Below are 12,322 nucleotides of genomic sequence, written 5' to 3'. Positions count from 1 at the left end.
TTGGGCTGCTAGCCACAAGATGGGCAGTTCAAAACCACCTAGGGCTCCTGTTTTGCCTAGTGAGGCTACCTGGTGCTTTGTTGTGGTCCTTCATTTCCAAGTCTGAGGACAGCCTCATGCAGCAGGCAGGGCAAGCACCACCCCCCAACCTTCCGAGTGCCCCAGCAAGCTTAATGAGTGGACCCGGCTCGACTTCCGGCTCCGAATGCGATCGGCCGCTCATCAAACAAGTGCTGCTGGGGCTGAAGTCCAGCCCACGAAAGCCCAGCCCGGAATTTGAATGATTACACCTCTGCTCCTCGCAGCAGGCGTGTGCCCTTGTGAATGTGGAAACCAATATTTTTCCAGGCAGGGGGAGGGCAGGAGGACAGCTGGGCCAAAGAGCTGGATGGAAGTCAGATGACAATTTTTATTTGGCTATAAGCCCGTGAAGCGCGGCCCTTTCTGATACCAAGTGCGAGTGTGTGGCATTGCACACGCTTCATACGTGGTCTTCATTGGTCATCGTAGTTGTGCCTCCTGAGCGGGGAACGGAGAGAGCAGCTTCTGTCGGGCTGCCGTCCAAGCAAACGGCGTTTGAAAGTCCTGGGCCACGGATTGTGGCAAATCAGAGAAAGCGATCGAGGTGCAGAAGGCGGAATGACTCATTTGTCGGGATTTGCTAAGACGGAATGCAGGGGCAAGGATGGTAGAAACTACAGAGTCCTGGTGGCCTACACACTGGGCTGCTAACCACAAGGTCAGCAGTTCAAAACCACCAGCAGCTCCAGAGCAGAAAGCCGAGGCTTTCCATTCCCATATCTAGGAAACCCACAGGGACCACTCTACAGGGTCACGGTGACTTCGCATCTGCTTGATGGCAGTGAGGCTTTGATTTAGTTTTAAAACAAAATAAAAGTTTATTTTATTAGAATTAGGAGCGTTCTTTCCCTCTGAGCAACCTGAACAGTTCAGTTATGATGAAAATCTAAGGATAGTTATTTTCCACGGCACACTGTACTCTATGCACAAAATGACAGGGTTAGGAGCAGTTACCTTATATATTCAAGTATAAGCCGAGTTTTTCAGCACTTTTTTATGCCACTTTTGTGGTAAAATTAGGTGCCTTAGCTGATATTCGGGTTGACTTATACTTGAGTATATACGTTAATCAATTTACCAATGTGATGGTCTCACCAACTCACCCCCTTGTCTCCCGTGAGTGCTCTGTGCTGGGATTCGAAAGTAACAGAATGTTACAGCAAGGCGGTTACTCTCATGGACGAAGTTTCAGCTCCCAACCCTGGCGGAAGCACCGTTTGCTTCAACTGTTGCTTGAGAGGTTGGAAAGCTCACCTCCTTCCATGCTGGAGCCCACCCCCACCCTGAATTTGATCCCCAGCCAGGACACCTCAAGTTCAGCCACCAAGCATCTGGCCGAGGAGGCTTGCCCGTTGCTGTCCTGCTGAGGTCTCAGACGAGCTTTCAGCCTAAGACTAGGAAGAAAGACCTGGCAATCTACTTTCAGAATGCTTCCTATGAAAACCCGCAATGCAACTGAACACAACAAGAGGGGATTGGGCAGAGCGCCACCCCAGTGGCTGTGCTCCTGGCAAGTTCCTCAAAGTCTCTGCCCCTCAGCGACCTCATGTCAAATCAGAATATTCACTGGTCTACTGTTTCTCATACAGCGTGGATGAGGGAGGGCTAAATGCGATCATGCACGTGAGGTGAGTGGTCACACAGTAAGAACTCCGTTCAAAACAATGGTGGTAGCAGGTAGTACCGATGTGTAGTCATTGACAGTATTGCTACCCAAGTGTCCCTGAATGGTGCCAGTGATTAAGGACTGGCTTCTGACCAAAAGGTTAGCAGTTCAACCCCACCGGAGGTCCCTGGGAAACAGGGGTGGTCTGCGTTGGCACCGCCACAGTCGTGGAAAACTTACTCGAGCACTTCTTCTCTGACGTAAGTGGCGTGGCCGTGAGTCAGACTTAACTAGAAAGCAACCGTGGTGGTAGTGGTATAGTTTCTACTGCGGTGATAGCTGATAGTAAGTACGATTCCCAGATTACTGCTGTGGTGGTGACTGATATGGTTGGTTACTACTTTGGAGTGAGTGGATGGTACTATTACTGGGGTGATTGTTAATACCATTGTTGCTCCAGTGGTGATGACTGATACTGTTATTACTCCTGTGGTAACAGCTGTTATTTCCGCTGTGGTGGTGATTGATTATGATTCCTCCGGTGGTGGGAGCTGATAGCATTGATACCACTGTGGCGATCGCTGACATGAGTACCGTGTCAGGGTGGTTGGGATTACTCCTGTAGTGGTGGCTGGTGTTAGGATTACGCCTGCTGGCGGCGGCGGCTGAGAGTACCGCGACTCTGTGGTGGCAGTTGCTATTGCTCCCACGGCGGCGGTGATGGTTGACGTCATCGGGCCCCAGCAAAGGTCTCACATCCTGCTCCTTGTGCCTGCCCGAGGAATAGAAGATGCGGTCTCCCCTCTCTGAGGATCCCCGGGCACCAGGGACCCCAGACTAGGACAAACCAAAGACCTGGGAGACAGTTCGTGCGAGACAGGCAGCTGCTGGTAGATACAGCACAGAAGCTTGTCAGGGAGCGGTCACCTCACCAGGCAGGATGTAAAACAGAATCTAAGAATTCAGGATCGGTCCAGTTTGGATTGATAAAGACCTGGAAACTTCATGGATGTGGTGAACATTTGCTGACCACCCACTCTGTACCATTTGCTTTGTCACAGAGGTGGCAAAGTCGCCATCTGGTTCTCCAGATTTCCGGAGGTGGGGGTGCGGGCTTAGTGGAGGGAAGAGGGGTGTGCTGAGAAAGGAGTCTGCTCTGAGAATGCTGAGGTTTGTCTTGATGAGCAATGACTGCGAAGGCTGGGAGGGGAAGACGGGGCGTGGAGAATGGATGCAGCTATTCTGGGGAGCCTTTGGGGATTCCCAACAACAGGTGTGAGCTGTGGAAACAAATGTCCTCATCTGTAAAATGAGGCTAGAAGAAACCTTCTGTGGGTTTTACGAGGATTCCATGGGTGAACATATGGAAAATCCTTAGAACGGTGCCCACAATTCAATGATCTCTGCATAAGCGGTAGCTACTAGTGTGGTCATTTCCCAGCACCTAAGACAACCTGGCATGTAGGAGGCATTCATTCATTTTTTTAATGAGTGAAGGAGAAGACATAAGGAAACAGGATGATGAAGACCATGTGTGAGGAAGAATGCCCTGGCAACTGAGGGCCAAGCACCGTTCTTGAGCCTGGCTGAGAGACCTAAAGTGCACCACCACCCCTTTCCGAGGGTCATTCACTCCACCTGTGGTCAGCCAGGGGGACAATACTGAGCAGGACAGAGCCTCTGTTCTGAAGGATCCCTCAGCCTAGAGACGGTGTGAGTCTATTAAACTCACGTCACCCAATGAGTTAGCAGTGGAATTCGTTCCATAGTTGAAGTACACATAGTTGTATCTGGAACACCACAGTGCGTCTTGGGAGATAGTAATGGGTTGACATAGGAAGGGGTAGGAGAAAGCAGAAGGCAGGCATCTCAGGAAGGAGACGTGCACAAGAGTGGCACTTGATGCAACAAGCAGAGAGAGGGTCATAAATAACCATATCTGCCACTCTGAGGCGCCGGATCTTTCTTCTGAGGTCACTGAGGATGGAATGCATGACATTTAGGCAGGATAAGTAGCCTAGTTTGTGAAAGCTCACTCTGAGTGAAGGATGTTTGGGGTGAAGCAGGACAAGGGGTAAGAGTGGGGATGTCAAAATTGGAAGCTGGGTTCTTCATCTGATCCAGATCTCTAAAAGGATTCCTAGGGGTCAAATGTCAAGGCTTCCACATCACAGCAGAGGGCTGGGTCCAGAGGAAGGGATGGATGGATGGATGGATGGATGGATGGATGGATGGATGGATGAGTAGATGGATGGAAGGAAGGTAGGATATGTAGATGGATGGATGGATGGATGGATGGATAGATGGATGGATGGATGGATGGATGGATGGATGGATGGATGGATGGATGGATAGGTGGATGGATGGATAGATGGATGGATGGATGGATGGATGGATGGATAAATGGATGGTGGACAGTGGGTGGTAAAAGGATAGATGGGTGGATTAATGATTTTGCTAAACTCCTGTTTTGTATCCTTTGTCATTTCTCTTCTTCCCTCAGCCATCTATCTCTGTAAGAGGACAATGCAAAATAAAGCAAGACTGGAACTGGCAGATTATGAAGCAGTAAGTATGATTGATTTCCCGGCCGGATATCCGGGGTGGGTGAAAACCTCTCTGTAGCTCTGTTTAAACTTACATTTTTCCTTTCCCTACAAGATCTTTCAGACCACAGAAGGGATGTCTTTTCTGCATCTCTTCCTTTGTTCTAAGCTTCTCTTTGCAGCACAATAACGTAGCATCTTTTTATAGAGAGTTCTCAAATTCAACAATAAGAAAACCAACAACTCAATTCTAAACTGAACACTTCCCCAAAGAGGACAGGAGGATAGCAAAAAAGCATGAAAAGATATTCAACACCATTAGCCAATGGGAAACAAAGGATAGATCCATGATGAAATCTTGCACATGCCTATTAGAACGGCTAAAATAAAACGTACTAGTAATGCTACGTGCTAACGAGGCAGTAGGACACTCGTGTGGTCTTCCTTCCCCAGTTCATTGCCAGCAAGTAACAATGGGGAATTCTGAAAAATGATGTGGCCGCTTCTCATAACCAGAAACATATGCTTGCCATTAACCCAGAACCCTGACTCCTGGTTACATGTTCCAGAGCAGAGGTTCCCAAACTTATTTGGCCTACAGCCCCTTTAAAAAAAAATTACTTAGTGTCCCCCCCACCCCCGGCGATTAAAACCTTTTGTACTATAGCCCATCATCCAGGATAAATGTGGGTGTCTGCTTTCCCAGCTCTCCTGAATCACTCCAGCACTCCACCCCTGGGGGAGTATTGCCCACTTTGGGGGACCACTACTCTAGAGATATCAGAACTTAGGTTCCCGGGGGCAGGAGGGGGAGGATCTATACAAAAATGTTCATAGAAACTTGATATGCCAAAAGGTGGAAACAACACAAATGCCTTTCAACAAGAGACTAGTTAAGCCCTGGGGAAGCTATGCAGTAGATTACTATCCAGCAGTGTAAAGCCGCTGACCATGAATACATGCAACAGCTTGGTTAAATCTTAGAGACATTATACAACATGAAAGAAGCCAGTCTCCACAGCTTATCACCATATAATTCTGTTATAACACTGTATAACATTGTATAATTTACGTGCCATTCTTGAAAAGACAAAACCTTCATGATGGAAGGAGCCTTTGTAGCACAGTTGTTACGGGCTGGGCTGCTGGCCACCAGACACTCTGTGGGAGAAAGATGAGGCTTTCTACTCCTGTAACGAGTTACAGTCTCACTACTAGAACTTTATACTCTGTACTTTTGAGGTACCCAACAGCCTTCATAGACCACCCTCTAAGGGCTCGATGTGGAAACCCCACTACGTGCACTGGGCTTTACCTCAAACTCACCTGTACCTGTTGGACTGTGCTTCGGCTCTCTTGCTTTAATGGTGCCTAACAAATGTTGAGCCAGGATTATTATATACTTACTATTTTAATACCCTTCTTAATTTGTTAAAATGAATTAATTGTATAGGCATGGTTCTGCCCATTGCCAATGAATACTTGTTGAAGTTTTGTCTTATCACCAACCCACATTGTTTGTATAACTGGTGTCCAGTCACTTAAGAGTTTATGATCTGTGTAAGCCAATAATTCATGTATTCTGGTTCATAGTTGGCCTATACTTGTATGAATTCTTTTTCTCAACTGTATTTTACAGTTTACACCAGTGGTTAAATAAATGACACTATCAATAGAATTGCCTTATGCAGGATGGAGGATGATTGATAATGTTCTTTTTTTTTAATCATTTTATTAGGGATCATACAACTCTTATCACAATCCATACATACATCAATTGTGTAAAGCACATTTGTACATTCATTGCCCTCATCAGTCTCAAAACATTTGCTCGCCACTTAAGCCCCTGGCATCAGCTCCTCATTTTTCCCCCTTCCTCCCTGCTCCCCCTCCCTCATGAACCCTTCATAATTTATAAATTATTATTTTGTCATATCTTGCCCTGTCCAATGTCTCTCCTCACCCACCCTTCTACTGTCTGTCCCCCAGGGAAGAGGTTATATGTAGATCCTTGTAATAGGTTCCCCCTTTCCACCCCACCCTCCCTCTACCCTCCCAGTATCACCACTCTCACCAATGGTCCTGAAGGGATCATCCACCCTGAATTCCCTGTGTTTCTAATTCCTGTCTTTACCAGTGTACATCCTCTGGTCTAGCCATATTTGTGAAGTAGAATTGGGATCATGATAGTGGAGGGGGGGAGCATTTAGGAACTAGAGGAAAGTTGTATGTTTCATCCTTGCTACAACGCACCCTGACTGGCTCGTCTCCTCCCCGAGATCCTTCTGAAAGGGGTGTCCAGTGGCCTACAAGTGGGATTGAGGTCTCCACTCCGCACTCCCCGCCTCATTCACAATGATGTGATTTTTTTTTGTTCTGATGATGCCTGATACTTGATATCTTCGACACCTTGTGATCTCATAGGCTGATGTGCTTCTTCCATGTGGGCTTTGTTGCTTCTCAGCTAGATGGCCACTTGTTCACCTTCAAGCCTTTAAGACCCCAGATGCTATATCTTTGATAGCTGGACACCATCAGCTTTCTTCGCCACATTTGCTTATTCACCCGTTTTGTCTTCAGCGATTGTGTTGGGAAGTGATAATGTTCTTAATCTAAAATGACAACGATGTTTCTAAGGTGAGCCAGAGAAATATATAAACTAAAGATACATGAGTGGATTTGGGGCTCACACTTAATTCTAGCCCCAAGTTAAGGACAATTAGTTCCTGTGAAATGGCGCTGCTTGATGCTCACTTTCATGAAGAGATCATTGAAGATATGGGTGCTATAGAAAAGTGTAGCAAAGAAACTAGATGGTGCCTGGCTATCAAGAGAATAGTGTCTGATTCCTAAGGACGTGTATTCAAACAATCAGCTATCTAAGCAGGGTGTCAACGAAATCCACATGGAAGAAGCACACACGCCGGTATGCTCCAAGGTTATAAATAATGCCATCTAAGTGAGGGATGATATTAGAGCTTAAATTGTGAACACTTGGATCTTGTGGAAGGCTATGGATGACAGTGGAGGCCCGAAATTCATGTACAGGGTTCACACATGGATTAAGCCTCAAGGGAATCTCCTCTGATGACAGTCGAGGGATGTAATTAGCCTTGTTAATCAACAGGGAGCATTGTAAACTTGATAAGGGCAGCTATAGTTAGATTAGATGCAATATCATTTGATCTCCTCTTTGACTCATTTGAAGGTTGTTTTAGTTTAAAAAACAAGTCAGGGTCTCGGAAACCCACAGAGACATTTCTCCCTCCTATAGAGTTTCTGAATCAGCGTTGACTCAATGGCAGTGAGTTCAGTTTGGGCGTTATCATGATGGAAAACAGGCCAGTGGTCACCGGTGATTGTGAGTGGGGAGAGGGTATGACTATAAAAAGATGAAATAAAGGAGTTTGCAGGGAGCAATGACTTCTCCGTATCCCGATTGTGGAGATGGTGCTATAAGTCAATACCCATGTTGCAATGCATCGAGCTGTATACCCTTCCCCCAGGGAGTCAGATTTACTGGGTGGTCATCATAAAACTTACAGTGAAATCTGCATCTTTGTGCCCACTCACCTGCCCTGGGCAGCAGAGAAGGACTCTGATATGTAGTGGGGGAAAGGCAAGACCCCACAACTAATCTTGGTTCGATAGACGCAATTGTATGGTTAATATATGTAAAGATTACAGTAAAGTCAAAGAGAGCATGAGAGATAGAGGAGAGGTTGAAATAATGGAGTCAGACACATTTCATAGTAGATTGCTCACCTCAGCCTCACTTGGTGGTCCATGTGGAGAGAGGGGGAGGGGAAGGAGGATAAGGGGAAAGGGAACAGGGGAGCAAAGACAGGGAAGAGGAAAGGGAAGCTGGCCAGAGGCCAAGGGGGATCTTTATTGCTAACCTAAGCTTACATACCTTTAGGGGGGCATGCAAGCCCCCTAATTACAGGTAAAGACATATGTCACAGGAAGGGGTTTCACTATAGGTTATACAGCAATGAGGGGGACAATCTAAGGATAAGCACGCAATAGGAAGAGAAGGGATTGGGGTATACATGTGACAAGATGGGTGGATCCTAGATTCAGGATGGCAGCCTAACTTTGGATGTCACTGAGCAGGTTTGACGTGTTCTCTGGATCTCAGTAGGGTGTAAACCCCACCTACAGGGACCAGACTAATGGTTGCAAGCCTGCAGAGAGAAGTAGCCCATTGTCCTTAACAGCAGGGAGCAGGCCCTACCTGTGGTGGGCCCAGACAGTTGTCTGGCAAATGACTGCCTTTAGGGAGGCTGTCTCTAAGCATCTGACCTCCCACCACCATGTGCTGGCAAAGAACCTCTACTGTTTGGCATGCCTTTGGGGGATACAAAGCTGGGGGAAAGTCTCTTTATAATTCCACAATATGTCTTCCTTCTCTAGTGCTGGCTATTAGCAGAAGTATCACACGTGGCCAGCTTTAAAGGCAGGAATTTATTTCTCACACTCCTGGAGGTGAAAAGTCCGAATCAACTCAGCCGCGACATGGTCTCATTCATGTCAATGCTTTCCTTCTCAGTGGCCCTGGGTGTCGCTTGGTCCCATGGCCTCTCCTAACTTGTAGATGATTCTCTCATTGCTTCTGCTCCCGTTTGTGTGTGTCTTTGCATCTCTGTTTATAACTCAGAAGTGGTTAGTTTTAGAACCCATTTTTCTCAGTCCTGATCTAATTAACACAGGAAATCCTCTTGCCAAACATGATTGGTGCCACAGGCATAGGGATTAGGAGTTCAGAATGCATGTGGGAGAACACAATGCTATCCATAAAGTAAGGAGAGGGTTTAACCCAGAAGGTAAACTCTGTGTCATGTGAGGCACCCCCCTGTCCTGGCTTCCTTAGCCTCAGAGAAGGCAATGTCTTGCAAAAGCTAGAAGCCCACACTCGTATTCTTTCTCATCAAACAGATCCAGTAACCAGAGAACTTTCAAACTCACAGAGAGATTTTTTTTTAGATGTTTTAAACTTTTAGACTTAATTTCCCTGGGTCACAGGGAATCAAGGAAATCAAGTAAATTTACATCTGTCTTCCTTTGCCTGCTCCTCACACACCTCCAGGGGCAGTGCGGCTGTGCCCTGAGATGGCAGGAAGGCTGGCAGCTGAGGGGGGAGGCCAACGATCAAGATAGTGGAGACTCCTCCCTTGGATCTGTTGTTGGGCCGCTGCTGTCAGAGGAGGCTTGGCAGCACTGTGGTTCAGTGCCTTGCAGCCTGCGGAGAAGCCTGCAGAGCGAACCCATCAGCCGCTCCTTGGGAGATGGGTCTGGCAGTTGGCTTCCATCAAGACCACAGCCTTTGAAAACTAAGAGGCAGACTGTAACTCTTGACTGGAGTAGAAAGCCCTGTCGTTGTCCCTCAGACAGACCCGTGGGTTTGAACAGCTGACCTCCCAGTGCACAGCCCAACAAATAAGCACTATCCCACCAGGGTCCCTGTGGAGCAGGTCTCTATCCAAGAGGGTTCCTATGAGTTGGCATGGACTTGTAAGCACTGAGTTTAGTCCTAAATGGGTTGACTCAGACGCATCGCGACTTTACATAGAACAGAACGAAGTGTTACCTGGTCTTCATGATCTTTGGTCTACTTATTGCAGCCATCAATTCATCTCATTAAGGAGTTCTCTCATTTCATATGCCTGGTATTTTCCCAAATGTTGTCCTTTCAACCAATAGGCCTTTCTTGTTGGCATATCCAAAAGAAAGCCTCGCCATCCACCCGTCTGAGGAGCATGCTGGTTGTGCGTCTCCTGACCCGGATGCGTTCCTGCCTCGGACAGTCCCCAGCAGTATGCTCAGCCACCAGCACAGAGCGAAGGCTTCAGTGCAGTATCGTTATCCACCTTTCATCGGCAAATGAGACAGTGAAAAGACCATGGCTGGGGTCAGTCCCCCAAGTGATCCTTGGACGCTCTTGGATGAACAGCGCCTTCAGATCCACTCACCTACCAAATACCCCTCCAGTTTGTGCTCCGTCGCATTCCAAAACAAGCATGAACCCTCGCTTTACCAGACCTGTGCCACACCTGGGTATCTGTGCCCAAACCTATCATTACAAGTGGCTCTTTACACCTGAGAGCAGGACCAATGTGTGGGCCCTCACCTTCCTGATCCCACAGGCATCACTGAGTCACTGAGTCACCCGGTGACTAGGGGCCATCCCAGAGGGGGATGCAGAATTCATCCAGACCCCCCAGCACCTGGCGAATCATCCATGTATATCTATGAGCGTCCTTACACACACACAGTAGAATACCATGATCTTCCCAAGCCAACCCTGGAATGGTGGTTCTGTGGTTCTGAGCATCCCTGCCCCGTTTGTCCTCATGTTCCCAAAGCAACCATTCTCTAAAGACTTTGCTATTCCTTTTGCACCTCATACCAAAAGGGACTACCTCGTTTCCCCCTCACTGCCACCGGGAAAGACAGACAGCAAAAGCATGAGGCCCCTCCATCCGGTGTTTCCTGTTTTAGACCAGACCCCACTCAGACAAGACGGTCCCAACCCCTGGTGGATTTTATTTGGTCTTTCTCTCCTCTAGCCAAATAATGCTCTGCTCTGAAATTGATAGAGAGCATGCTAAAATTCTACAGAGCGTGCTTAGAAACTGCAGAGCGTGTTGTTCTCAAAATACAAGGATTTACTCCATTAAAAATTTGTTCTTAATTTTTCTCTTATAAAAAACAAAAATTCAAACCGCAAAGAAAGGAAAACAAAGAGCCCACAGCTCCCTCTCCCCCCGCCCTCCAATGAGGGAATCCCTGTGCTCGCCTCTGCACATACATGTTTGTTCTTTTCAAAGAAATGGAATCAGGTCCTAAATGTTAGGTATAAGTTGCTGCTTTTCCAAGTCAGAGACTCTAAGGCATCGTGATCAATGGGAACAAAAGAATGGAGTTGTCAGGGATTTCATTTTAGTTGGCTCCACATTCAGCACCGATGGAAGTAGCAGTCAAGAAATCAAACAGTAAAGAAACAAAGAAATCAAACAATTTACTGCATTTCAGCGAAGCTGCTGCCAACCATCTGTTTAAAATGTTGAAATCAAAGATGTCACTTTGAGGCCTGATCCAAGCCGTGGTATTTTTAATTGTCTCATGTGCATTTGAAAGCCGGCTGATGCATAGGGAAGACCAAAGAGGAACAGATACCTTTGACGTGTGGTGCTGGCTTAGACCGCTGACTCCACCACAGGCTGCCAGGAGAATGAGCAAATCTCTCGGAAGGAGCGGAGAGCCAGACCGTCCCTTAGCTATGAAGATGGCGAGACTTTGTCTCGTGGACTTTGAATGCGTTATCAGGAGGAAGGAGTCCCCGGAGAAGCACACCACGCCTGGTAAAAGAGGGGCTGCCGTACAAGGGGAAATGCCACGACAAAACGGACTGCCCCTGAGGCTGGAGACATGAGCTCAAGCCATGGTCCCTTCTGTTGCAGGTCGCGCTGCCATCGTTCGGAACCAGCTTGATGGCACCGAACAGCGGTGATACTATAGGCATCTTAGGGCTCTTTCCATGTCCATCATCTTCATCATAGCCTACATTGTCTTGTTAACCATGGTCTGAGCGTATCCTCATTTATATGGCTATTCCGCCATGGACTCGGGCATGGGCAGTTCGGCTTCTAAGAAGAGTGAAGGATTCAAAGGGACCGTTTTTCAGAGGTTCTTGTCCACCCAGCCTTGTACTAATTGTGAGTCCATGTCTGGTGCTCTTTTTATATTAATAATTCACTACTGAGGGTGATCAATTAGGTGCTCGCATGAGCTCTGAGAAAAGGCACCGCAGGCAGGCTGTGGGCTCTGGCTTTGCCCTCCATCAGAATTTGGGGAATCCTTAGGGAGCCTGTCAAAGTACCCCCCACCCCACCTTCCGCCACTTCCCCAAGCTACATCACAGGCTGGGATAAAATACTCCTGTCTTCTCCTCCAAAGGCAACGCTGGACCGCTTCTCCCCAGTGTAAGGGCTTCCTTCCGTACACACCACCAACACTGACTGGCCCGCTTGTCCTCTTACGAATCCGGACTTTCAGAAGGTGCTAAAGACAGGTCTGGTAGCTTCTC

At 47.5% G+C, this 12,322-nt stretch overlaps 1 protein-coding gene across 6 annotated transcripts in view; it reads left to right on the top strand.

Moving 5' to 3' along the window:
* RGS6 (regulator of G protein signaling 6) overlaps positions 1 to 12,322 on the top strand; it is a 201,815-nt gene that overhangs the window by 93,653 nt on the left and 95,840 nt on the right. For all 6 annotated transcript variants that reach the window (XM_075530604.1, XM_075530607.1, XM_075530606.1 and 3 more), the window contains exon 5: positions 4,191 to 4,255. In XM_075530604.1, coding sequence (XP_075386719.1) covers positions 4,191 to 4,255 — 65 coding nt within the window. The remainder of the gene's footprint in view (positions 1 to 4,190; positions 4,256 to 12,322) is intronic.

Source organism: Tenrec ecaudatus, chromosome 14, assembly GCF_050624435.1.
Source record: "Tenrec ecaudatus isolate mTenEca1 chromosome 14, mTenEca1.hap1, whole genome shotgun sequence".
Lineage (NCBI taxonomy): Eukaryota > Metazoa > Chordata > Mammalia > Afrosoricida > Tenrecidae > Tenrec > Tenrec ecaudatus.
Note: the sequence above shows the minus strand (reverse complement) of the source record. Positions and strands in the feature narration are given on the sequence as shown.